This window comes from Schistocerca americana, chromosome 7, assembly GCF_021461395.2.
Source record: "Schistocerca americana isolate TAMUIC-IGC-003095 chromosome 7, iqSchAmer2.1, whole genome shotgun sequence".
Classification (NCBI taxonomy): Eukaryota; Metazoa; Arthropoda; class Insecta; order Orthoptera; family Acrididae; genus Schistocerca; species Schistocerca americana.
The window spans coordinates 166906794-166933084 of NC_060125.1; the positions used below are offsets into that span (position 1 = coordinate 166906794).

At 39.8% G+C, this 26291-nt stretch overlaps 2 protein-coding genes across 4 annotated transcripts in view; one reads left to right on the forward strand and one right to left on the reverse strand.

Annotated features, from left to right (window-relative positions):
* The window catches only part of LOC124622306 (mucin-17-like), a 79376-nt gene extending 77514 nt beyond the window's left edge, over window positions 1–1862 (reverse strand). The window contains exon 1 of one of the 3 annotated variants that reach the window (XM_047147979.1): window positions 1800–1862. The gene's annotated coding sequence lies outside the window, so the exon portion shown is untranslated. The remainder of the gene's footprint in view (window positions 1–1799) is intronic. The other 2 variants (XM_047147980.1, XM_047147978.1) reach the window with 2 other exon arrangements.
* A 72-nt stretch (window positions 1863–1934) lies between these two features.
* The window catches only part of LOC124622549 (G kinase-anchoring protein 1-like), a 47011-nt gene continuing 22654 nt past the window's right edge, over window positions 1935–26291 (forward strand). Inside the window, exons 1-3 of the mRNA XM_047148285.1 lie at window positions 1935–2257; window positions 7794–7940; window positions 25485–25868. Coding sequence (XP_047004241.1) covers window positions 2087–2257; window positions 7794–7940; window positions 25485–25868 — 702 coding nt within the window. The 5' untranslated portion in view covers window positions 1935–2086. The remainder of the gene's footprint in view (window positions 2258–7793; window positions 7941–25484; window positions 25869–26291) is intronic.

The following is a 26291-nucleotide window of genomic DNA, read 5'->3' on the forward strand; positions in this document are numbered from 1 at the left end:
TAAAAGTGGCAACAGGTTTCAATCTGATTTAGACCCTCAACAGCAGGAGTTGACATCCATGTCTCGTACACACAGTGCTAGTTGCTGGTCCGAGTCACCGCCTCTGCCTACCACCTTTGGAGTATATTCTGATGATAGTCTTAAACAGATTCAAATTGGTCACAATTTTTAAATAGCCTAAATGTGTTTATTCACCCAAGATTGCTGCTTAATTTTTATTAATTTCAAGAAAAAAGTTCAGTAGGCTACTGGGGGAGCATGCAATACATACAAACAAATTTACTTAATGAAGAGGCATTATCACACACACATCTTTATACAATAATACCGAACTGTGTGAACTATCCTGCATTGTTACAAGCAACGAAAGCTACAGTTATCCATCCGTTACCCAAACTGGAAGAAGAAGAAACTTTCATTAAAGAAAAATTTAGCTTCGCACCACAAAATAAAGTAGGTCCATGAATAAGAACAAATTGAGTAGTTTTACCTACTCCTCCTACTTCATTCAGAAGTAGTAGGAATCAAAGTCTTCAACAACCTACAGAAATAGCTTGTGTTTTACATACATACCTTGTTGTCACACGAACTGGAGTATAGTACAATGTGTTTTATTGTAGTACGGGTCAATATTGTATCTGAGGTTCTGTATAGCAGTTAGCATACAATTTCACACAAAAAAATATCATCTGTCAAAGTGAACAACTCAGATGGTCAATAGTTAAATATGCAACTCGTAACCATACCCATTCAATCCTGAAAAATTTATTTCCTTAGTGACTAAAGTTGTCAATACAGTTGTCAAACTATAATGTACAGGCAAATGAATATTTTGTAGGCAAATTAACCACTCCTAGACCATCACATATTTGTCCTGTATTTTAGTGCATTGTCTACTTTCTCTGCCCAGGAGAAATAAACAAGTACACATTATTATGTCGTTCTGAAACATAAAATATTGTGATGAGCATATTTTATGCAATTTTTTTTCCTTTCATGGGTACGCCTACCAGTGGTAAAACATGGACTGGTAACATAAGAATATTCAAAATTCGTTTCTCTCTTAATACAAGACTGTGGCATTACCAGGCAAGAAATGGCAGGTGCAATAACTGCATACAGTTTTTGGTATGATGATGTGAAATATATTTAAAATAGCAAATATTGACATCAAGTTGTCTGTGCGATCCCCACACTAAATTGCAAAGAATGAACTGTAGTTGCAAATAAAAGGCGTTTACATGATGCAGCTGATTATCCAAAACATGAGAAAAAAACTATCTGCAGCGTTAATCTACCCTAACACTTAAGCACAAAATGTGCAAACCTGATACCACATAAAGTAATCAGCAAACATTTCAATAGATGTATCATGGTACTCATAGAGAAGTCTCAAGAAAAGTCACACAGATTTTCATGGCAAAAGATGACGCAGATGTGTTACTGGTGCTAAACCGACTGTGGTGAGCTTCCCATTACGTCTCAGAAAACAAAAAAAAATATGACGTTTACCACAAACAAAATAGCTACGTTACGTATGAAATTACTTAATTTCCTTAACTTAGCACTGACGCTAGCTTCACATAGGTGACACACAATTTAAGCCTGCCGCACATCTTTGGCGCAAACACACATTATTTACATACAAAAATTGTAGCCGTTCTCTGGCAGTGACGCTTATAATATTGTATTACTTCCGACACAAGCAAAAATTATTCAAGGGTTTAAATGATACTCAGACATCACACCAAGCTCTAATTCTCTGGCAGCACACAAATATAACAACAAAACGAACTTACACACTGACACACACGCGCGCTTCGTATCTAATACACCGCTTTACAAGTTGGTGGACATATTCCTTTACCCACAATGCATTGTAGGTTACAGAAGCCTACCCATAATGCCCTAGGAAAAAACAGTAACGATAATAGTGTAGTGGTGCGACCTGTGTTGCGCTTGTTGTGACAGCTCGAGGCGGAAGTTTCATTGAAGTGTTGTTTGCTTGTGTTTCTCATAAGTGTACTTACATTGCTGAGAAATTTAACCCTTTTAAAACTGAGTCTGATTTGTTACTTGATACACCATGGCGACGGCAGTTGCTTCACGATTTGCTGTTCTTACTGTGGAAGGCGAAGATGATTATCCGAAGAAGAGTCAACAGAAGAAAAAGACTGACAATAAAAAGTCAGCTTCGGGCACCCAGAAGTCGGATGCAAATCAGAAAAAGAAAAATAAGAAACAAGAAAATGGAAAGGTAATCATTCAATAATTTTTATTGTATCAGTATTGTTGTTTCTGCAGCGAAACGATAATACATTTCCATAACTATTATTTCATGCATAGATTGGCATGCATTTATCGTGATATTCATTTAAAGCTAAAATATTATATTAAAAGAAGCCAGTATCCTAGAGTTTTCTATTGTGATACCATTTTCAGCTATGTTATGAAATATCGCTCATACCATGATATAACTAAAATCAACCAAATAGTATAAAGAGCGGGTCAGATGTGTGAATTGCATGTGTGAGAAATTAGTTCGCGATATTCACTACAGGCGTAACACTAAAGAAAAAGGCATTTACGAGTCAATTTTCGATTTCTGTGCCAGATACACATTGTACTACTTAGTCTTGAAATGCTATTTATGGTCATAAGATAATCAAACTTTTAATTCATCTCTTATCCTATCATTCACATTGTACACAGCCTACCGTTCTCCACCCAGCAGTGGTGCATGTAATACAGTGTGATGTGCCTGTAAACCTGATGGAACAATTGCATTGAGTGCTTGATGCTAATCGCCTTGGAGAGTTTCTTCATGGGTCAAAACAATTAGGAGCTTAATCAAGTTATCCTAATACTTTCTGGGTAAAATGTATTCGAAACAATTTGGAGTACAAAGATTCAGTATTAGGGCTAATACAAGAAGAGGGGGAAGAAAAGCTCAACCATTCTGTTCACTGAATAATATAAGCAAGAAAGTGTCTATTACTCAAGAGTTGATAATCTGGGCCTCACAAGTGTTAAGCACTAGTTTTCATTTCAGTAGGAGTACAGATGATCCACTTCTAAACTAATGTTACTGGAATATGTCAGCAGTTTAGTCGAGGTGGACGCACTGGTTCCCATCAGGTAACCAAAGTTAAGCACCATTGGGCATGGGCAGTATTGGGACGTGTATCCATGTGAGTATGCCGCATGCTGTTGTTACTTTTCCCTTTGCCTTTATGGCAGTAGGGACAGGAGTGGTGGTGGTGGTGTAAAGTCCCTTATCACCAGTCTTTGCATCAGTCTCCTGGATTCAGTTCCAAACCTCTCCACTGTCTTTCATGAAGTGAGAACATGTGTCACTGTTGCTGGCGATATATCTGTTAGATGAGGCTGTTAAGTACGGTGGCCACCTTGGTGCTGTTTGAAGGGAGTAGGCTAAATGCAGCACCGTGATTCACCCTCTGCCTTTTCTCATCATCTCCAACATGAATATGGCACTACACTACACACACCATTACAGTTGCCTACATGTAACAGATATATATTGTAGCACAGAGCTCTTATACTCCATGAAGGAATGGTGCCTGCTGGCACAGGGGATACGGAAAAACTTACCAAGTAGGCAGACCATTTTGGGGGCTTCCAGTCATTCATGTCTTATGACATAACTGCTCTTTACTAGAATATTAGGCATGATTATCTGGCAGAATGATTTACACTAGAAGGTTACATTCAGAGGTAGCAAAAGCCTTGTCCTTAACGTGTAATCTTGCAACTGTCACATCTTATTTTTAAATAAAAGGAGTCTAACCATATTCTGTCCTATGTCACAGAATCCCAAGAAGCTTTACAAGTTCTTTCATTGTTCTTGCAGCAGATACAGCCCCACTAAGTAATTTCATCCTGCTGGAATTGCCAAGACAATAGTCTTCTATCTCAGTAACCTTAACACTGAGCAGAAACTGAACTTCATGCGTTAACTATTATCCCAGAAATGCTAGTTCCAAAATTCTGTGAGGGGCATGTGGAGTTTGTAGGGTATAAATCTTAACAAGGTATGCTCAAGTAATGTGCAGGCTACAAAAGACAAGCAATTGGAATTAGAGTCCAAGTGTGCTCCACTACTTTAACCTCTCATTGAATAATTCAGTAATTATTTGGAGGGTGTCATAAAACAGCAATTTAATGTGCCATTATAGAAATAATCACAAAGCCTAACAACATTGGTTTGAAGTGGCCAGCTTTGACTTGTAGTGTGATAGACAATGACATATGTAATATAGTACCATGAGCATTGTGAATATCCTTAAGAAATAGAGCTACATCTTGCGTAGATGCAGTAACTAAGGTGGGTCAATGCTGTGCTGAAGCCTATACAAGATTATGAACATTCTTCCCCTTCCTGAAAATTTGTGATGCTTTTTGCAGTTGTCTAGACTTGAACCATTGTAGGACTGTGTACCTGTCTTTAATTGACTGCTGCTAAAAGCATCAAAGCTTTTCAGGTAGGCCTAGTTAGGATGAATAAGTACCAGATTTTTAAAGAGAACAAGAATTATCATAATCTTGTATAGGCTTCATCACAGTGGACTCCCAAGCAAAGAAACACTTCTTTCCATTTGATAACTGACTACTTTCACAGTTGTGCTAAAGACTTGAATACAACCACATCAGTAACATGATTTACTGAGCTAATACTGTGATTCCTTATTCCTGAAGTCTAATATGGTATCCTGCTTCTCAACACTGCCTTGATACTTTAACACAGACGTGTACCTATGCAGTGTCCAATTTACCTTATCAATGCTAATTACTTTTTGATGAATACGTATTGGGAAGGGGTTACAGGGCTGCTCAATTGCTCTGAGGCTGGAAGAGTATGGATCAGCAGAGGCAGCCATTGTTGTTAACACAAAGAATCAGAACCTCATGTAAAAGGAAATAGATCTGATTCTGAGGTCTACCTACAATAAATCATTAGAGGTAATGCAGTAAGACTTAAGAAGATGTGTTACTGAAGTAGATAAAAGAATAAGCTTTTCAAGAAGGATACATGTGCCTCAGAATAAAATTAAAACAATGTGAAGTATATTGAGAACAGCTTCAGAGAAGCAACAGAAAGATTCAGTTCTAAGTTTACCAAAATGAGAGGATTAAGATGAATACTGACTTTCATGAAACATGAAAAATCTTGTTTATTCTGGGTGAACTGAACAATACTTTTTACACACTCATTCGATATATTTCTCATACGAACCTCTTTAAAAAGCACATCAGAAGATGTGTTTACTGGAGACTAATAGAAAAGAAAATATGGCTATGATTAAGTCTCTGAATAGTGAGAATTCCCAAAGTGTAATACTTAATTATTTATTAAGAATATGTTAACATGGATAGTACACCACATTGAATAAGGCAGTAATGATTCCTGTATAAGAACCTGTCAACTACTCCACCAGTCCGGACATTTGAGTGTTGACCTCACCAGTTGCATAGGAAAATTCTTTGGGAAATAGTGGACCATGGCTTTGTGGGTATTCTCAGATCCCAAAACATAAATTTGTAGTTGCTGTATGTTAGTATTAATAGACTGCATATTTTGTTGAAAAACTGATAATTCTATTTTTCTATGTAGGATTGGTAAGGGTATCTATATTTCTGTTGAGTTTATAATTAAGATTTCTTAACCATTAATGGTGTGTGTGTCTTGCACTATGGTACAGTGTATTGTCTCTGTACCTGTTGAAGAAATCTCTGAACTGGTTGAGACACATTTTAGGTAGAGGGACCTTTTATTATGACCTATTGTAAAAAAAGTCCTATTTCTTGTACCCATGGCAATGGGGATTTTAGCTCCAGCAACTTTTACTCTCCAGTCCTAATGTGGTGCAGGCCACTCCTAGTGAAACCTCATCACCTGGTACGCCCAACCAACACCAATGCAATGTGCACCATTTCTAGCTCCACATTAACTCACCATACAGCGAAGCCAGCTACGGCAATGGAACAGCTGAATAATCAAACAATGGAAAATCCAGGATGGAATGTAACAATACCAGAGAAGGAAAGTTGCTACTCACCATATAGCGGAGATGCTGAGTGGCGATATGCACTACAAAAAGATTCACGCAATTATAGCCTTCGGCCATTAAGGCCTGTGTCAACAGCGGGCACACATACACACACGCGCACACACACACACACGCACACACACACTTACGCAAACACAACTTGCACACATGTCTGCAGTCTCAGAGAACTGAGTGTGGTTTCAGTTCTCTGAGACTGCAGACGTGTGTGCAAGTTGCGTTTGCGTGAGTTTGTGTATGTGTGTATGTACGTGTGTCTACTGGTGACAAAGGCCTTAATGGTCGAAAGCTATAATTGTGTGAATCTTTTTGTTGTGCCTATCGCGACTCAGCATCTCCGCTATATGAACAGCTGAATAAGGTACACATGTGTGCCACCAGTTGAGAAGGCTTTGATACTCAAGTTACATGCCCTGTCTCTCTCCAACCTGTTCCTTGCCCCAACCACTATTACTACCTGATTATCTTTAGTGCGTTCTTTACGCAAAAGACCTTATGTCCGCTATCTCCTTTGAGCCCAGCACTTGACTTGAGAAACTGGTGACCTTACACACCAATCCTAACTTCTCCTGTAACTGACACCTTACACCTCTGGCATAACCACTACCTAACAGCAGTACTTCTGTCTTCCTGACATTAGTGATATTCTGAGTTCTTGAGCATGGACAACATCTGATGCTTATTTCTCATGTCTACTCTTGCGTGATGCTCCTCTCCATTCAACTCTGGCAGCTGAAACCTTCTTCTGGTGCTTCCAACAATCTGTCAGACTGCATCCTTCCCCTTCCAGCCTTCGTACCAGCTGCCAATTCCAATCACCTTCAAAATTATTGTCAAAGTAATTAACTATAGCAATAGAATAATCCAAAGTTTGTTAAAATGATTGAATGTTCTGAAATTTGCTGTGTTTATTCAGCTATAAAAATATGTCATCTCAAGGGAATGTGCTACATTTGTTCGAGTGCAAGTTTGGGTACATCAGCCATACGTATGCAAACAAAATGCAAGGCCCACATCGCACCTAACTGAAATTCAAATGGCACAGCATATTTAATGAAAAAACAAACAAAAAATCAGCAGAATGTCAAATTTTAACTTGTTTGGCAAAAAATGACACTTGTGCATATATTCATGACAGTGCATATATTCATTACAAGTGTACACAAAAATATGTGAGAATCTGCAAAGTTTATTATTATGAGTGTGTGTCAGTATGCTGGCCGTACATAAACAGATCTCAGTCAAATCTAATGCAATTTCAGTATATAATATTAAAACTATTACAATACTAAAGAAATTATCTACAACGTGAAGCATGTAAAATAACAAATAAAACACAATTAAAAACTCACACTTTAATGAGCTCAAAATGTAAGCCAGCTCCTGAGTTTCTATTTGTGCCCACATGATCAAGATAAATCAGCCATTACTATTAATTCTGCAGTTTTGTCTACTGTACATTTGCACTTGGTTACATTGTTTGCATGCAGCTCTTGTGGTTGTTTAGTTTTCCCATAAGGTTATAGGAACATTCCTGAAAAGTGATGTTTGTGCACCAAGTTTCATCGATTGTGGACTATGTTGTGAGGATTGTGACTGCTAATTAAATTAAGATTCTGGTGATTGACACAGATTTATTTATTTTCAATTGGCTATCATGATACAGCAAAAAATCTTAGAGATATGACACATCTTTCATTTAAACAGCAACAGAACCAGCAGAAAGTGAATGCAAAACCAAAAGCTAAGTCTTCTACCAAGGGGGACGGAAACAAGCAAGCAAGTTCCACAAACAAAAAGAAATCTGCTACACAAGACAATCAGTGGGATCAGTGGAAACAAAAAGATTCAGAGGTAAGTGTATAATGAAGCAGAATGAATTCATTAGTCCATAAAGGGACTGTCAAGGGGGAAAAAAATTAATTTTTGTTAAATATCTTACTACACTTGTTGCTTCACTGTCATATTAAAAAAGTTAGTCACAAGCTTAAGCTTGTGGCCTTTATTGCCTAAGTGTCTATCATCTAGTCATGTTTTTCTTTGCAAGGCCATAATATTTGCATGATAGTGGCGGAGTGTATGCAGGTCAGCATCTTCATAAAAAGGGGAAAAATGAGGGGAGGATTGTGTTTTGTCATAGGTTTAGTTCAGTTGCTTCCCACCAGTGACAAAATAATTGGAAATTAAGAATACTTAATAATAATTTAAGAAGGGGAAATTTGTGAAGTTTTGGTTATTACAGCATGGGAGACAATTTATTGTAGAAGTACTAACAAACCAAGTCAAGTAATTAAATGTGGAACAGGTAGAGGATACACTGGTTGTGTAATGGGTGTTAAAATAAATTGATGGAGTTTGAGACGGGCAATACGTAAAAAGAAAACAGAAATGGTTAATTGCAATAGATGTAATCTTTCCTACTTTCTCAGCGAAATTGATGGTTTACAAGTTGTGGGTTGGCGGCTGAGTTGTCAGATGTCATCTCTACACCGTATTATAACTACTTCCATGCTTGTCTTTACCAGGTGTTGAGTAGTTTTCATTACTCACTGTTTTGCCTCAACCAAATTGTGAACATTACTCACTGTGAGCTACGCAGAAATTTTTTCCTGGTACTATTAAACAGTAAACTTTCTATACATTTATTATGTTGTGATAATACTTACATTAATAGAAGGTGAAATATTTTTGACTATACAAAACTGGATGAGCTGAGTTGTTTCACAGTTTCAAGCTACTCCAGATGTGCATATATGCTCCCACATAGGCCTATAATAACTTTACTGTAATGCAAGCAAGCAAAAATTTGTCATTACATGCATTTCTTGTTGTGTACATACTGGAAAATGTGAATGTAATTTTACGTATGAAATTTTGCATGACAGAAAGGCAATTAACTTGACAGAAATAAAAATTACATTCATAAATATTAAAACTGCCACTACAACTTACACACAAAGATAAATGAAAATACTACTAGATTTCAGTTCCATGGGTTTCATTTGGAAGGGGAGCGTAGATGGTAAATTTGATAGGCTGAGACCGCTTTTTTTTTTTTTTTTTTTTTTGGGGGGGGGGGGGGGGGAGGCAGGCAGGCAGGCAACCCACCCACCATACATGAGAAGGAAGTGAGAAATGTGTGGCATACTCATACTTCTGAATCATGACTTAAATAGTCACTTAGTAACTTCCCAACTCCTGACATAACTTCGTAGGCTTCCCATCTCCTCATTTGCTGACGAACTGAAATGAAGATGTCCTCTGAATAATAAAGTGCATTCACTCACTCCTATGGTGAGCTAATTGCACTTAACAAAAGATGCGCGTTACTCTTATATATTTATTAAAATTACAGTTTACACAGAATTGCCCAAAGAAACGATAGTATTATGTATCCTAATGACTGGTGTAGATGTTGGTGTCATCTTATCTAGGTAGTCCTTCAAAACTGGAGTCAGGTTTCTTAACTAGCTGGAAAAAGTCCTGTCATGTATCATAAGGTTGCAGTTTAAGTAATGAATCAATTTAAAAATGTTATTTCATGGTTTAAAATTTTACTATCTCCACTTTCCTCTCAAAACTCCATACAGATTGTATTGTAACTGTACTCAACTGCTATTGATTGTACAGCACTCACTGCCTTACATCAGTCTTTTAGTTCATGTTATATGCATTTTCATAGAATGTTGTTCACTGTGTAACAGGTGGTGGCGTTGTGTTGTACAGTGTTTAGTAAGAACGTACAAATTTGGCTGGTACTCTTGGCCGTAGAGGCAGTATTGAAGTTCGCTTGATTTACTGCTGATACAATGTGAAAACGGACAATTTATATTATGAATCATGTAAAACTATTTCAATTGTTCAGGGATATATAAACAAACAATATTTTCCCAGAAAACAGCCATTTTCATAGTTGAATAAAGATTTGTATTTTGACAAAATCATCTGACCCCTTGCAGTGCCCAATTGAAATATATGGTACAAGTAATTTATGAATTCAGTTATAAATTCAGTTTTCACAAAACATATTAGAAAATCAACACACGTAACTCTACTGTTACAACACTTAATATCAGTGTTATCCAAAATGTCTTACTTGTGATTTGTAGTACAGTATGTTTCAAATGACATAAACAAAATAATTTCCAGAATAAAAATACAAGGTTCTGAAGCAAATTTTATTGTAAACAGAACCTTATATCCGAAGTACTGCGTCTTTATAATGTTAAATCAGTGCAAAAACATTTTGAAAATATATCATAATTGAATAGATAGAAAAACCTAAACACCAAGCAGCAGGGGGAGGACTGGTGAAATTTGGCAAGTGGAGAAGGTTCAGAAAAGTCTCCCAGGCCCTGGGCCAGGGTAGATTTACTGGATGCGATGAGAAGGAAAGAAGTCTTTCCTTCTGTTCCTGTCTGATAAGTCTCCCCTGTCTCGGGTTGTGGGCAATTTTCACAAACTCACTCCATTTCCTAAATCTCACCAGTCTTTTTCCTTCACCCCTCTTCCTTCCCCTTCAACGCTTCTGCCAGGAGAAGGAGCCACTGGCTCTGAAAGTTTGCAAATTTTAAATACCTTTATATGTGTGTTATCCTGCCACCACTTATTTATAATGTTAGTTATTCTTCATCTGAGTCTACGTACATACTCTGAAAATGACTGGGAAGTGCATGGCAGAGGGTACTTGGCAGGCTAGCATAAGTTGTGGTTTCTTCTTGTTCCAATCATGTGTAGAGGGTGGGAAGAATTTCTTTAGTGGTTACAGGACCGAGAAACAGATGCAGTTTATGGACAGAGAATTCAAGTATTTATTTAGTCTGCAACTAATGTTAACAGTAGACTTGAAAGTTGAGGTATATACAGATACAGAGGTTTAAAGTTCATTCATCTTCAATACAATGACTATTCCATAGAGAATGAACCCTGATTGCTCTGAAAGTCCGTATATGTTATGAGATGGCAAACACACAAAATGGGCTCTGTGGAATGATGATTGAACTTCAGTAGACCCACCGCTAAAGCTCCAGAGAGGGGACACTGGCATATCATTGGTAGCAGCATAAGCATTCGTGGCAACGCTCTCATGCCACACTGGAGGCTGTAGGAAACACAGCAGTATGATTGGCGGCATGTGTATTTTAAAGTGCGGCCGACCGGATGGCAGCCAAAACTGCAGAAACTTTGTAAGTGGGCTTTCTGTGAGATATTTTACATCTATCTTTAATAGCTTCTGTCCAGTGAGTCAGACAAACCAACGACCATTTGTGCTTCCCTTATATTTATAAATTCAGTTAGTCATATTTATTTTGAGTCCCATACAGTTAAGCAGTATTCCAACATGGGATAAATAACTGATTACTTTATAATGTTACTAGCAAACCCAGCAATGCTTCACATATGCTGAGTATTTATGGAAATCGTATATACATCCCAGCCTCCTATCCCCTCTCCCCCTGTCGTGTCAGGGGCTAGAATAGACCCATGGCCCTTCATTGCCTTTCATAAGAGGTGACTAATAGCAGACATTTTTATTGGATCAATTTTTTTTAAGTGTGGGCCATTTGAGGAAGGATGCCTTACTATGGTGCATTACTTCTCCACTGTGCACTGTTACCTTCTGCACCAACCGATCCAGTTCAGTAGCCGGTCCGTCACGGTGAGATTGTCATGTACCTTCTCAGTGTTAGCCCCCTGACAACGCAGGTATCGCACTGCTGATGCCTGAGCTGTGACCTCCCCATGTCAGCCTCTCCACTTTGGGGTACCAGGACTCCGTACAGCATCTACTGTGCCAGGTGGCCTTTGCCTGGGTGGGGTGGTGCCCGTGGGGAGGGCCTCCAGTCGGAGTGAGTGGCATTGGTGCAGATGATCTGCAATGAAACGGATCAAACTTAATAGTGGGCTTGTCAACACGGCCATCTCATCAGTCAGGATCAGTGATTTTAATGCAGAAGTTTATAATCCTACAGCGTTTTCATCATTGACCATGACTCAAGACGAGAATCAGCTATGAGAAATGGACATGGACAGTTTGCCAAGTTCTTGGTTTGTTCCTGCACTGACAGCGGCCATTTCACTTCAATAAAGCCAATGTTTTTCATTGAAAATATTGAAGATCGATTTGGGGAGGTTGTGGCAATAGAGGTGAGAAATGAATCTTTGCTGATCAAAACACCACACGACAACCAATCAAGAGCACTTCAGGCCTGGGTCAAGTTAGGAGATGTACCAGTCACCATTTCTCCTCATAACAAGCTCAGTGGATCCAGGGTATTATCTTCCATTGGGATCTAATGCTACAAACCAGTGAAGAGATGCTTACTAACCTGGCGTGGCATGGAGTCCATTTTGTTCACTGCATCCAGAAGGGACTGGTGACAAACAGACCCGAACTATTTGAACCAGTTAACACAGAACAGGGAATCAGCGATCATAAAGCGGTTGCTGCGTCGATGATTTCAGCCGTAAATAGAAATATTAAAAAAGGTTGGAAGATTTTCTGTTTAGCACAAGTGACAAAAAGCAGATTTCAGAGTACTTGATGGCTCAACACAAAAGTTTTGTCTCAAGTACAGATAGTGTTGAGGATCAGTGGACAAAGTTCCAAACCATCGTATAATATGCATTAGATTACATCGTAGGAGATGGGTGGTACAACAACCGAGTCAGAAAACTGCTGCGGAAGCAGAGGGAACTTCACAGCAAACATAAACATAGCCAAAGCCTTGCAGACAAACAAAAATTATGTGAAGCGAAATGTAGTGTGAGGAGGGCTATGCGAGAGGCGTTCAATGAATTTGAAAGTAAAGTTCTATGTACTGATTCGGCAGAAAATCCTAAGAAATTTTGGTCTTATGTCAAAGCGGTAGGTGGATCAAAACGAAATGTCCAGACACTCTGTGACCAAAATCGTACTGAAACAGAGGATGACAGACTAAAGGCCGAAATACTAAATGTCTTTTGCAAAGCTGTTTCACAGAGGAAGACTGCCTTGTAGTTCCTTCTCTAGATTGTCGCACAGATGACAAAATGGTAGATATCAAAATAGATGACAGTTGGATAGAAAAACAATTAAAATCGCTCAAAAGAGGAAAGGCCGCTGGACGTGATGGAATATCAGTTCGATTTTACACAGAGTACATGAAGGAACTCCCCCCCCCCCCCTTCTTGCAGCGGTGTACCGTAGGTCTCTAGAAGAGTGTAGCTTTCCAAAGGATTGGAAAAGGGCACAGGTCATCCCCGTTTTCAAGAAGGGACGTCGAACAGATGTGCAGAACTATATCTCTAACGTCGATCGGTTGTAAAATTTTGGAACACGTATTATGTTTAAGTATAATGACTTTTCTGGAGGCTAGAAATCTACTCTATAGGAATCAACATGGGTTTCGAAAAAGACAATCGCGTGAAAACCAGCTTACATTATTCGTCCATGAGACTCAGGGGGCCATAGACACGGGTTCCCGGGTGGATGCCGTGTTTCTTGACTTCTGCAAGGTGTTCAATACAGTTCCCTACAGTCGTTTAATGTACAAAGTAAGAGCATATGGACTATCAGACCAATTGTGTGATTGGATTGAAGAGTTCCTAGATAACAGAACGCAGCATGTCATTCTCAATAGAGAGAAGTCTTCCGAAGTAAGAGTGATTTCAGGTGTGCCGCAGGGGAGTGTCGTAGGATTGTTGCTATTCACAATATACATAAATGACCTTGTGGATAACATCGGAAGTACACTGAGGCTTTTTCCGGATGATGCTGTGGTATATCGAGAGGTTGTAACAATGGAAAATTGTACTGAAATGCAGGAGGTTCTCAACGAATTGACGCATTGTGCAGGGAATGGCAATTGAATGTCAATGTAGACAAGTGCAATGTGCTGCGAATACATAGAAAGAAAGATCCTTTATCATTTAGCTGCAATATAGCAGGTCAGCAACTAGATACAGTTATTTCCATAAATTATCTGGGAGTAGGCATTAGGAGTGATTTAAAGTGGAATGATCATATAAAATTGATCGTCGGTAAAGTAGATGCCAGACTGAGATTCATTGGAAGAATTCTAAGGAAATGCAATCCGAAAACAAAGGAAGTAGGTTACGGTACACTTTTTCGCCCATTGCTTGAATGTTGCTCACCAGTGTGGGATCTATACCAGATAGGGTTGATAGAAGAGATAGAGAAGATCCAACGGAGATCAGCGCTCTTCGTTACAGGATCATTTAGTAATTGCGAAAGTGTTACGGAGATGATAGATAAACTCCAGTGGAAGACTCTGCAGGAGAGATGCTCAGTACGGGCTTTTGTTGAAGTTTCGAGAACATACCTTCACCGAGGAATCAAGCAGTATATTGCTCCCTCCTACATATATCTTGCGAAGAGACCATGAGGATAAAATCGGAGAGATTAGAGCCCACACAGAGGCATGCCGACAATCTTTCTTTCCACGATCAATATGAGACTGGAACAGAAGGGAGAACCAATAGAGTTACTCAAAGTACCCTCCGGCACACACCGTCAGGTGGCTTGCGGAGTATGGATGTAGATGTAGATAATAGAGTAGACGATGGAGCTTTTATCCTACCCGTCAATGGCAACATTTTGCCTGAGAAGGTTAAGGTCATGGCTTATAGGTGTGACGTGAGGCCTTACTTTCCTCCTCCGATGAGATGTTTTAATTGCCTAAGGTTTGGACACATGTCCGCCTACTGTTCTAATGAGGCTATCTGTAGGGCATGTGGACAGGTGTCCCATAAAATCAGGCCTTGTGACCAACTCCTTCAATGTGTCAACTGTCTGGAACTGCACCCTCCCCGATCACCACAATGCTTATTGTTCAAGAGGGAGAAGGAAATTCAAGAGCATAAAACCCTTGACCACCTGTCTTACCAAGATGCAAGGAAAAAGTTTGAAAGACTTCATCCAACCAATATGGTCTCTGATTTTGCAACTGTCGTGTCACAGTCCACACCTCACACGATGAGTATGTGTCACATGACACCTCCAGGCCTTGGTCATATTCCAGGACCTGCCCTGCAGTTGTGGCAAGTAGCGTCAGCTCCCTCATACCCTACACCTATAGCACCAGTGGTTCCTTCTCCATTGGGGTGGCCAGAGGTACCTAGTCATTCTCTGCCATCAGGGATGAAGACACCTGTTAAGGTGGCCCCCTCTGAAGACAAGGACCAACAGCTACAAGCTGGGACCAAAGAAAAGTACAGTCCTCTTCGCTTCCAGAAAATAAAAGGGGGAAATCTTCACAGAAATTGAAGTCTTAGAAGGATAAGCAGAAAGGTAAACTACTTTCTGAAGCTTCGAATGTTCTGCTCCCCAGCCCTGCAGCAGTCTAGCCTGTCCACATGGATGATCGATTGCGCTGTCAGGTGGACTACAACCTGGTAGCAAAGTAATCACACCCATATTTTCCATTCGCCACTTTCACAGTCCTGACACCAATGCTCCTTCAGTCGAACTGTAATGGCTACTAGCACCATTTGACCAAACTCTGTCATTTAATGGCTACTTACTCCGTAATTGGCATAATGCTTCAGGAAACACAGTTTATGCCAACACACCTCCCAGCTCTGAAGAACTACCAACCCCACTGTACTAATCACATTAATGTCAAGAGGCTGTCTACTGGGGTCATATGCTCTGATATTTTCAGTGAGCAGGTGCCACTTACTGCTGCACTAGAGGCTGTGACCGTTAGTGTCTACCTGTCAGTTTGGATGACAGTATGTAATGTTTAACTACCCCCAGAAGACGTTTCCATTATTGCGAGCTGTTACAGATAGTAGCACTGCTCCCCACCCCTTTCCTCTTATTGGGGTACGTTAATGCCCATAATCCTCTGTGGAGAGGTGACACTATATCAAACAGGGGCCAAGTACTAAGTCACCTCCTTTCGGAATTGGATGTCTGCCTACTCAATGCTAGAGCTGCACCCCATTTCAGTGCAGCCCACAAAGCATTTTCAGCTATTGATCTCGCAGTTTGCAGCCCCATTATCTTACCTCTGATCCAGTGGTGCACCTATGGTGATCTTTGTGACAGTGACCATTTTCCTATCATTCTCTCCCTCTCCGCTCACAGACATCTAGAACATGCTCCATGTTGGTCACTTTAGAAAGCCATTTGGCAGGCTTTCTCCTCTGCAGCCACTTTTGCAACCAGTCATGTGATGGATATCAACAAATTGGCACAGGATACTATTAATACTATTACTCATGCTGCAGCAGAACCAACACCCTACTCCTCTGGCTCATCCTGACGACCACCAGTGCAATGGTGGTCTGAAGATATAGCCACAGCTAACAGGGAATGCCCCAGTATACTTCAGTGGAACAAGTGCCATTCCTGTATGGATAATTTAATAGCATTTAAGAGACTCCAGATGAGAGCACAGTTTTTAATAAAGAAAAGGAAGCAGAAGTGTTGGGAGGGATCCCACAACCCATCATCTCAAGTATGGACTCAACTCTGCAACATTTGCAGCCACCCAGTGCCCACAGCAGTTCCTGGCATCCTTGTCAATGGTAACATCTGCACTGATCCCGTGGTACTTGCCAAATGTTTTGTGGCACACTTTGCTGAAGTGTCCATCCTCATTTAAACACCTTATTGAGTGCCGCCTGCTATCTTTCCAAGCACACAGCTCTCTATCATACAGTGTCTATTTTAGTGAATGGGAGCTTAGCAGCATTTTTGGCAGAGTGTCGTGGTATGGCCCCTGGACCTGACAAAATCCGTGACCAAATGCTCAGACATCGTCGTGCTGATAGCATGAAACATATCCTTGAGCTTTTTAATTGCATTTGGCAGGAGGGAATATTTCCCTCTCAGTGGCAGGAAGGTATTATTATTTCTGTCATGAAATCAGGAAAGGGCCCACATATTTTAACTAACTGCTGGCCAATCTCTGCAACGAATGGGCTGTGTAAGCTATTCAAATGAATGGTCAACCACTATCTCTGTTGGTACTTTGAAGCCAGTTCCAAAGTGGCTTTCAGGCTTTCTGGTCCACCACAGATCACCTGGTTTGTTTGGAATTCACAGTGCACATCGCCAACATCTGATTGCTGTGTTCCGTGACTTGTAGAAGGCGTATGATACCACCTGACATCATTACATCCTCTCTACACTGGATGAGTGAGGTTCTGGGCAGTTTACCCATTTTCATGCAGAATTTCAGATCTCTCAGATTTTTTTGGGTCTGGATAAGTTCGACCTCAGCAACCAATATGTACAGGAAACTGGAGACTCTCAGGGATCGGTTCTGAGCATAACACTGTTTGCTATCTTTATCAGTGGTTTCGTAAATGCAGTGGACCCCACAGTCTCTCCACCACTGAACCTGCATGGTCTTTGCCAGTACTATGCCTTTGCATCACAGCGCATCGCTGAGCACCAACTTCAGGGGGCTGTCTGGAGAGTCCATGACTGGGTTCTGAATCGCGGGTATGAATTTTCTTGTGCATAATCACAAGTTATTCATTTTTGTCAACTCTGGACTGTGCACCCGCACCCAGATTTTTATCTTAGTGATTTTGACCACAAGGTAACTTGGCTGCTGCATGTCTGCTGGCTAAAGGCAACTTCCATGAAGAAGCTGAATGCTCTCAGTTTTCGTAGTCACTCGTCGTGGGGTGTGGACCGTGCAGTTCTTCTGAGATCTTACAAAGCACTGATTACAACCCGCTTGATCTCATGGATGTATTGCCTATGGGTTGGCAGCACCATCCATACTGAGTGCTGGATCCTGTTCACCACACTGGCGTGCGGTTGGCAACGGGGGTCTTTCGTACAAGCCCTGTTGACAGCCTCCTGGCGGAAGGTGGTGTCCCACGGCTGTGAGTTTGATGGCAGCAGCTTCTGACAAGTTAAGGAGTCACAATCTGTCAGATGCCTACCCACCCACATCACTCAACTCTGTTCCACAACCAGCAGTTCAGACGGTTTGTGCATAGCCCAAAACTGGGCAGACCAACTGATACTGCTGATCTTACCCTTCTCCACCACCTGTTTCTTTCAATCCTCCATGATTATTCTAATTCAGTATGCATCTACACAGATAGATCGAAAGGCAATGACAGTGTCGGTTATGCTTTTGCATATGCAAGGGGCAAGAGAAGCTCTCTCTGCTGAGTGCTTGCAGTGTATACACTGCATAGTTGGTTGTCATCTCTCAGGCTTTACACTACATAAGATCCCAGATGAACTTTCTGATGTGTAGCAATTCCATGGGTTGCTTAAAATACATAACTCTGTGCTGTCCCAAAAATCTTGGTCGCCAACATCTGGGGCCTACTGGCTCACCTCTACAGCTATGGAAAGATGGTGGCCTTCATCTGGACAGTGAGCCACATAGGCATTCCAGGAAATGAACTCGCTGACTGTCTAGCCAAAGACACAACTACAGGAGATCAGCTTGATGTTGGGATATGGGTCAGACTTTAGATTACAACTTTGACTCAATATTTTGAGGCTCTGGAAATTGGAATGGCAGGCTACTACAACCGAAAACAAGTTGAGAGTGATTAAAGGGTCCACTAAGGTGTGGCATACATCTTTCCACACCTCTCAGGAAGATGCCGTTTGTGTTGTGCCAACTACGCATCAGCCATACAGGACTCACCCAGGAGTTCTTTCTGCGACGGGGGGTCTACTGATGATAGAGCCCATGTTCTTACTGAGTGCGCCCTGTTGGCTAATCTGTGGTACGCTCTCAGCTTGCCTACCTCACTGTATCAAATAATAATAATAATACTTACCCGTGGAGGCCCGGGAAAAGAATAGGCCTTCGGTATGTTCTGCCAGTCGTAAAAGGCGACGAAAAGAACAAACCACTAATGGGGCTAACCCCCCTTTTAGTGTGATTAGTTGGTTCAGGACAGAACTAATGAAGCCTTGGACAAGCGCTGTCATGGTCGGGGACGACGCTTGAACCCTATGCCCGTCCACAATGGTAACGACACTGCTAGCCACACGGAAAATGATTTAAATCCAAATAGAGGTGTTTTGCAGGATATGCTACCTGCAACCACTCTAGAAGGAAAACAAAGGCAGAGGATGAGACAGTCAGATGAAGTTAACCGACACCTCATATTCTGTTATTACCAAGCAACAAACTTAGGAACCAACACAACTGGATACAGATCACAAGTATACACAAAATTTATTACCAGATACCCAGAATTAAAATTTTTAACAGAACAACGACTAGCTGATCAGATCCGTGTAGTAATAAAAAATAACAGGATACCCCAGTCAGAATTAGAAAACATCAAACAACAAGTACAACAAATACTGGAACAAAATAATGTGCAATCAGAAGAAGAAGAAAATACAGTAATTGACTCAAACATCCCAGAGCAAACAAACAAAGAACAACACGCATCAATTAAACAATCAGAGGAAAATGAAATCTTAAGACAGCCACCAGAAAAGCACAAATAGAACACGAAGTGACACACATGTTAGATATAGAAGAAAAATTTCAGCTAACATATATAGAATACAAAGACACAAATACAGATATTAGACCATTCTTGCATAGACCACCAAATAACCCACAAGTCGAAGCAACAATAACAACTATCAACACAATCATACACAACAAAATAAATGAAAATACAACTGTGGAAGAGTTACAACTACTGGTTTATATAGGAGCACTCACTACACTAAATATACACACTAGGCAGAGATCAGAACAAACCAACACACAGAAGATACCCACAAAACCAGCATGGCAACACAGGCTACAGATCAGAATAGAAAAACTGAGAAAAGACATCGGACAGCTAACACAATTTATAAGAAATGAAATATCAGACAAAAAAACAAAAAAGGTTAGGTAAAATCTCACAACAAGAAGCAATAGAGCAAGTAGATGAAAAGAAGCAGAAAGTACAAGCATTGGCCAAACGACTTAGAAGATACAAAAAAAGTGAAAATAGAAGGAAACAAAACCAAACATTCAACACAAACCAAAAGAAATTTTATCAGACAATAGATAACACACACATTAAAATAGACAACCCACCAAACATAACAGACATGGAACACTTCTGGAGCAACATATGGTCAAACCTGGTACAACATAACAGGCATGCATGGTGGGTACAAGCAGAAACAGACACATACAAGATGATACCACAAATGCCTGAAGTGATAATTTTGAAACATGAAGTCATCCAAGCAATTAATTTTACGCACAATTGGAGAGCCCCTGGAAAAGATAAAATAACAAATTTCTGGCTAAAGAAGTTCACGTCAACACATTCACATCTAACTAAATTATTTAACAGTTACATTGCAGACCCATACACATTCCCTGATACACTTACACATGGAATAACTTATCTGAAGCCTAAAGATCAAGCAGACACAGAAAACCCAGCAAAATATCACCCCATAACATGCCTACCAACAATATACAAAATATTAACTTCAGTCATTACACAGAAATTAATGACACATACAACACAGAACAAAATTATAAATGAAGAGCAAAAAGGCTGTTGCAAAGGAGCATGAGGATGTAAAGAGCAACTGATAATAGATGCAGAGGTGACATATCGAGCTAAAACTAAACAAAGGTCGCTACACTATGCATACATTGGTTACCAAAAAGGTTTTGATAGTGTACCCCACTCATGGTTACTACAAATATTGGAAATATACAAAGTAGATCCTAAATTGATACAGTTCCTAAACATAGTAATGAAAAATTGGAAAACCACACTCAATATCCAAACAAATTCAAATAATATCACATCACAGCCAATACAGATTAAGCGTGGTATATACCAAGGAGACTCATTAAGTCCTTTCTGATTCTGCCTTGCTCTGAACTCACTATCCAACATGCTAAATAATACAAATTATGGATATAATATTACTGTAACACACCAACACAAAATCACACATTTGCTGTACATGGATGATCTAAAACTACTGGCAGCAACAAATCAACAACTCAACCAATTACTAAAGATAACAGAAGTATTCAGCAATGATATAAATATGGCTTTTGGAACAGACAAATGTAAGAAAAATAGCATAGTCACGGGAAAACACACTAAACAAGAAGATTACATACTGGATAACCACAGCGACTGCATAGAAGTGATGGAAGAAACAGATGTCTATAATTATCTAGGATACAGACAAAAATAGGAATAGATAATACAAATATTAAAGAAGAACTAAAAGAAAAATATAGACAAAGACTAACAAAAATACTGAAAACAGAATTGACAGCAAGAAACAAGACAAAAGCTATAAATACTTATGCTATACCAATATTGACCTACTCATTTGGAGTAGTGAAATGGAGTAACACAGACCTAGAAGCACTCAATACACTTACACGTTCACAATGCCACAAATATAGAATACATCACATACATTCAGCAACAGAAAGATTCACATTAAGCAGAAAGGAAGGAGGAAGGGGATTTACCGACATAAAAAACCTACATTATGGACAGGTAGACAATTTAAGAAAATTCTTTCTAGAACGAGCAGAAACTAGCAAAATACACAAAGCAATCACTCATATAAATACATCAGCTACACCACTACAATTTCATAACCATTTCTACAACCCTTTAGATCACATAACATCAACAGATACGAAGAAAGTAAATTGGAAAAAGAAAACACTACATGGCAACCATATCATCTTACACAGCCACACATCGATCAAGACGCATCCAACACATGGCTAAGAAAAGGCAATATATACAGTGAGACGGAAGGATTCATGATTGCAATACAGGATCAAACAATAAACACCGGATATTACAGCAAGCATATTATTAAAGATCCCAATACCACAACAGATAAATGCAGACTTTGCAAACAACAAATAGAAACAGTAGATCACATAACAAGCGGATGTACAATACTAGCAAATACAGAATACCCCAGAAGACATGACAATGTAGCAAAAATAATACATCAAAAACTTGCCATACAACATAAACTAATACAACAACATGTTCCCACATACAAGTATGCACCACAAAATGTACTGGAGAATGATGAATACAAATTATACTGGAACAGAACCATTATAACAGATAAAACAACACCACATAACAAACCTGACATCATACTCACCAATAAAAAGAAGAAATCAACACAACTAATCGAAATATCCATAACCAATACAACCAATATACAGAAGAAAACAGGAGAAAAAATTGAAAAATACATCCAACTGGCTGAGGAAGTCAAGGACATGTGGCATCAGGATAAAGTTGACATTATACCAATTATACTATCAACTACAGGAGTCATACCACACAATATCCACCAAACATCAACGCAATACAGCTACATCCAAACTTATATATACAACTACAGAAATCTGTAATTATTGATACATGTTCAATTACCCGAAAGTTCCTAAATGCAATGTAACATATACCGTACAGTTAAAAGGAAGTCATGCTTGATCAAGGTCCGTGTCACCTTCCATTTTTAACCAGACCTAAGGTGTGAGAAAGGAAAGAAGATAATCATAACAATAATCTTCCCTCTCTGTGTCCATCTCCTCCTCCTCTCACTTTACCACTCTCCTCCTCCTCCCTCCTTTTTATGTCCATCACCTTGTCCCCCCCCCCCCCCCACCACCACCACCACCACCACCACCACCACCACCATCTGTCTGTCTCCTCCTCACCTCTACATCTCTCCACCTTCTTCTCTGCCCTCTCAGTGTTCGTTTCCTCCTTCCCTGTCTATCTCTGTCGATTCTCCCTCCCCATCTAATCCTCCCCTTCTATCTGACCTTCAGCCTCGCTTATTGTAATTAAGAGTGAACTTCAGTTGGGAAATGATGTTCTTGAAAAGAATGGGTAAATTGGTTGGGCTCTGAGCACTATGCGACGTAACTTCTAAATTGGTTGGGATGATTGGTATACAGCATATGAGAGATCCCGCCTGTTGCTGGATCTATCGTGATAGTAGCATCAATGGCAGTATTTCACAAGAGTTTTAATCTGCAAATCAGTAGGATTACAAAGTTTCAGATGATTCAGATTCCATAGTAGTATTCAAAAGCTGTTAAGTCATAAATAAAACTTTCTTGTTTTTTGTTAAAACCGAGTGTGAGGAGAAGGGTGAAACAGCATGCATGTGTGTATACAATTTTTGTGGAAAATTATAAGAGGGTTGGAACTTAAATAGTGGCAACTATTTATTCACAACCAATACAAAAGAGTTACATGTTTGCACCTGTTTGTCCTTCAAAGTAGTCACCAGCATTGTGTAGAACCTGTTGCCAGCGATGTGGAAGGCAAAATATACTGTTAGCAGAGCCTGTTCTGTTGATGGTGCGAATGGAGAGATCTACTGCCTGTCGAATCTCTGGAACAGTTCTGAAGCGAATGCCATGAAGTGGTTCCTTCATCTTCGGAATCAAATGAAAGTCACAAGGAATTAAGTCCTGGGAGTATGATGGATGGTACAGTACTTCCCAGTCCCATCGACCGAACAGAGCAGCCACAGCTTACGCTGTTTGCACTCGCGCATTGTCGTGCAAAATGATGGGTGGGTTGCACAGAAGTCTGCTGTGGAGGAAAGTAATGCATTAGGATAACGCCATCACAGTCAAACATGAGAATCACCATAACTTTCACCATACTGGGGCTCTGATGCACTTTTGATTTTCACAGTGATGCATATTGACACCATTCATTGGATTGGCGTTCCAGTTTTGGCTCTTACGATTTGGCCCATGTCTCATCCAGTGTTACGATACGGTGTAAGAAAGCCTCTCCTTCGCACTCATAGTGCTCCAAGTGCGTTTGAGCAGCGTTGTAATGCATCCATTTCTGCATCTCTGTCAAGTCATGCGGAACCCATCGTGATGCTATTTTTTGCATGCCCAGGCATTCCTTCAGGATGCGAAGCACAGTTGTATGCGCTAATCTGGTTTCGTGGGCGAGCTCACAAATCGTATGGCGTCATGTCCACTAACGTGGCAACAGCATGCACTTCTTCTTCAGAGATTCTAGGACGACCTGCCCAATGTATGTCTGCCACAGTTTGTGACCGTCATTGAAGGGTTTTACCTAACATGCCACTGTTCTGTACAGCAGTGCCGATTCCCTGCACGCCTCTTGAAGACCTTGATGACACTGTTGTGCTGTGCGACCTCTGGCACATTCAATCTTGATACAACTCTGTTGTTCCTGTTTCAAAAAAATAGTGACACTGTTACGTTAGACTGCTCGCTCACAAGTGACTGTTTTCACCTCGATTGTGCGCATGCCGGTGATGTGAGAAGGGCGAGTCCATTTGCTTGGAGGTAAGGTAGGTATTTCAACAACGTGTGCTATTAGCGACAATAGTAAATTCCATTGCATAGTGTCTCCACAGCAGTGTTGCCACTATTTAAGTTCCAACGCATGTATATAAGAAGAAAGAGTATATGAATATATAGTAGAAACAATTTGTTTAATGGTTTCAAAGCCCTGCTGTTGTAAATGAAACTGACCGCAAGAAAGAAAACAAAACCACACAATTTCACAGCACCAGGTAGCACAGCATGACCAGAAAATATGGTTGTGCAGGTTTCACATTCTGGACTTACATTAACCAGTGGTCATGTATGAGACAGACTAGACTGATCTACCTCTTTTCCTTTTTGATCAGTGCAGAAATGTGTTCTTCATAAAGGACATCCCAAATGTAACTTTATAGAGACAAACCTTGTGGTCCATTTCTTATAACATCTCTTATTTCATACAAACTGTAATCAGAAGCATGCAGTAATCATTGATGTAGCGTCCATATAAATGTGTTGTATATCTGGCAGGGACGTGCAGGTTGGCAACATCTATAATAGACATTGCTATTTCATTTCAAGATAAAGTCAATTATTTTTGTGGTTGTCTTGAATACATCCTAGGTGATTACTGTTATCTGATTTTTCCAATCTTTGACATTTACATACGTGTTTCATTTTACGATTTGTACAAGATGACACAGCATACATGCAGGTCACCTATAAGGTGACACATGATACAACCACACGTCTTCCTTGGCATGAAACTCATTCATCAGTGATCACATTCAGCATTTAATATCTAGTTTTGAAAATTGCAATTTTATGCACATCATCAATGCAATCATAAGTCTAGAAATATACTGTATTTGTTAAATAATGTGTGTGTCAGGAATGTTAGCGAACATCTGTCTGTGTAGTGGCTTCTTTTCTTTTTCACCTTTGAAATAATATTGTAATGCAGTCGAGTGAACACGAGTTAAGAATAAATATAAATTGTGCTGTGAAAACTGTGTAAAAAGACTACATAACACTTTTCAACTTTTCAAAACCATTATCTAATAATGTTGATATTTAATTTTCCGCTGTTCTGCAGTTTGTAGAAGAATCATATGAAAGAGATCTGCAGCAGGCCATCCTCCTCTCAAAGCTGGACTATGAGGAAAAGAAAGATGTTTACGAGCAGTTGAAGAAAGAATCACAAGAACAAGAAAAACGACAGGCAGCTAATGGAGGAAATAAACGGGCAAAAAAGCAGCAGAACCGTGCACAACCCATGTCACTAGAGCAGTTTAATAATATGGTGGAATCCGATGGTCTTAATGCAATGGGTGCTGTAGAAGAGTCTGAGTCGGAACAGCCATCAATAATTTCATCAAATCAAATAGAACATGATACTACATTCTTTGAAAGAATCCAGAGTGATACCAAGAAAGTTCTTGATCGTGAACACTCTGAAGAACTACGAAAAGCACGTGAGGTGAGTAAATGTGTTTCCATATGTATATTGTAGCTCCAAATAAAACTTCTATTTATGAGGTGACAGTAAGCTTAACCATAAATAAAAACAAAACAAAAAATGTATGTTGAAACAAAAAGTGTTTTGATATGTCAGAAAGGAGGAGGGATTGTAGGAAATTAAAATATTAAAATATTCATATGTTTGTAGCATTTTATTACTAATTTCTCCTTTGATCTGTCATGTTTCTGCCTTATTGTGGGAGCTCGGGATGGCTTTCCTAGGTTGTCGTTGTTGTTGTGGTATTCAGTCCTGAGACTGCTTTGATGCAGCTCTCCATGCTACTCTATCCTGTGCAAGCTTCTTCATCTCCCAGTACCTACTGCAACCTACATCCTTCTGTATCTGTTTAGTGTATTCATCTCTTGGTCTCCCTCTACGATT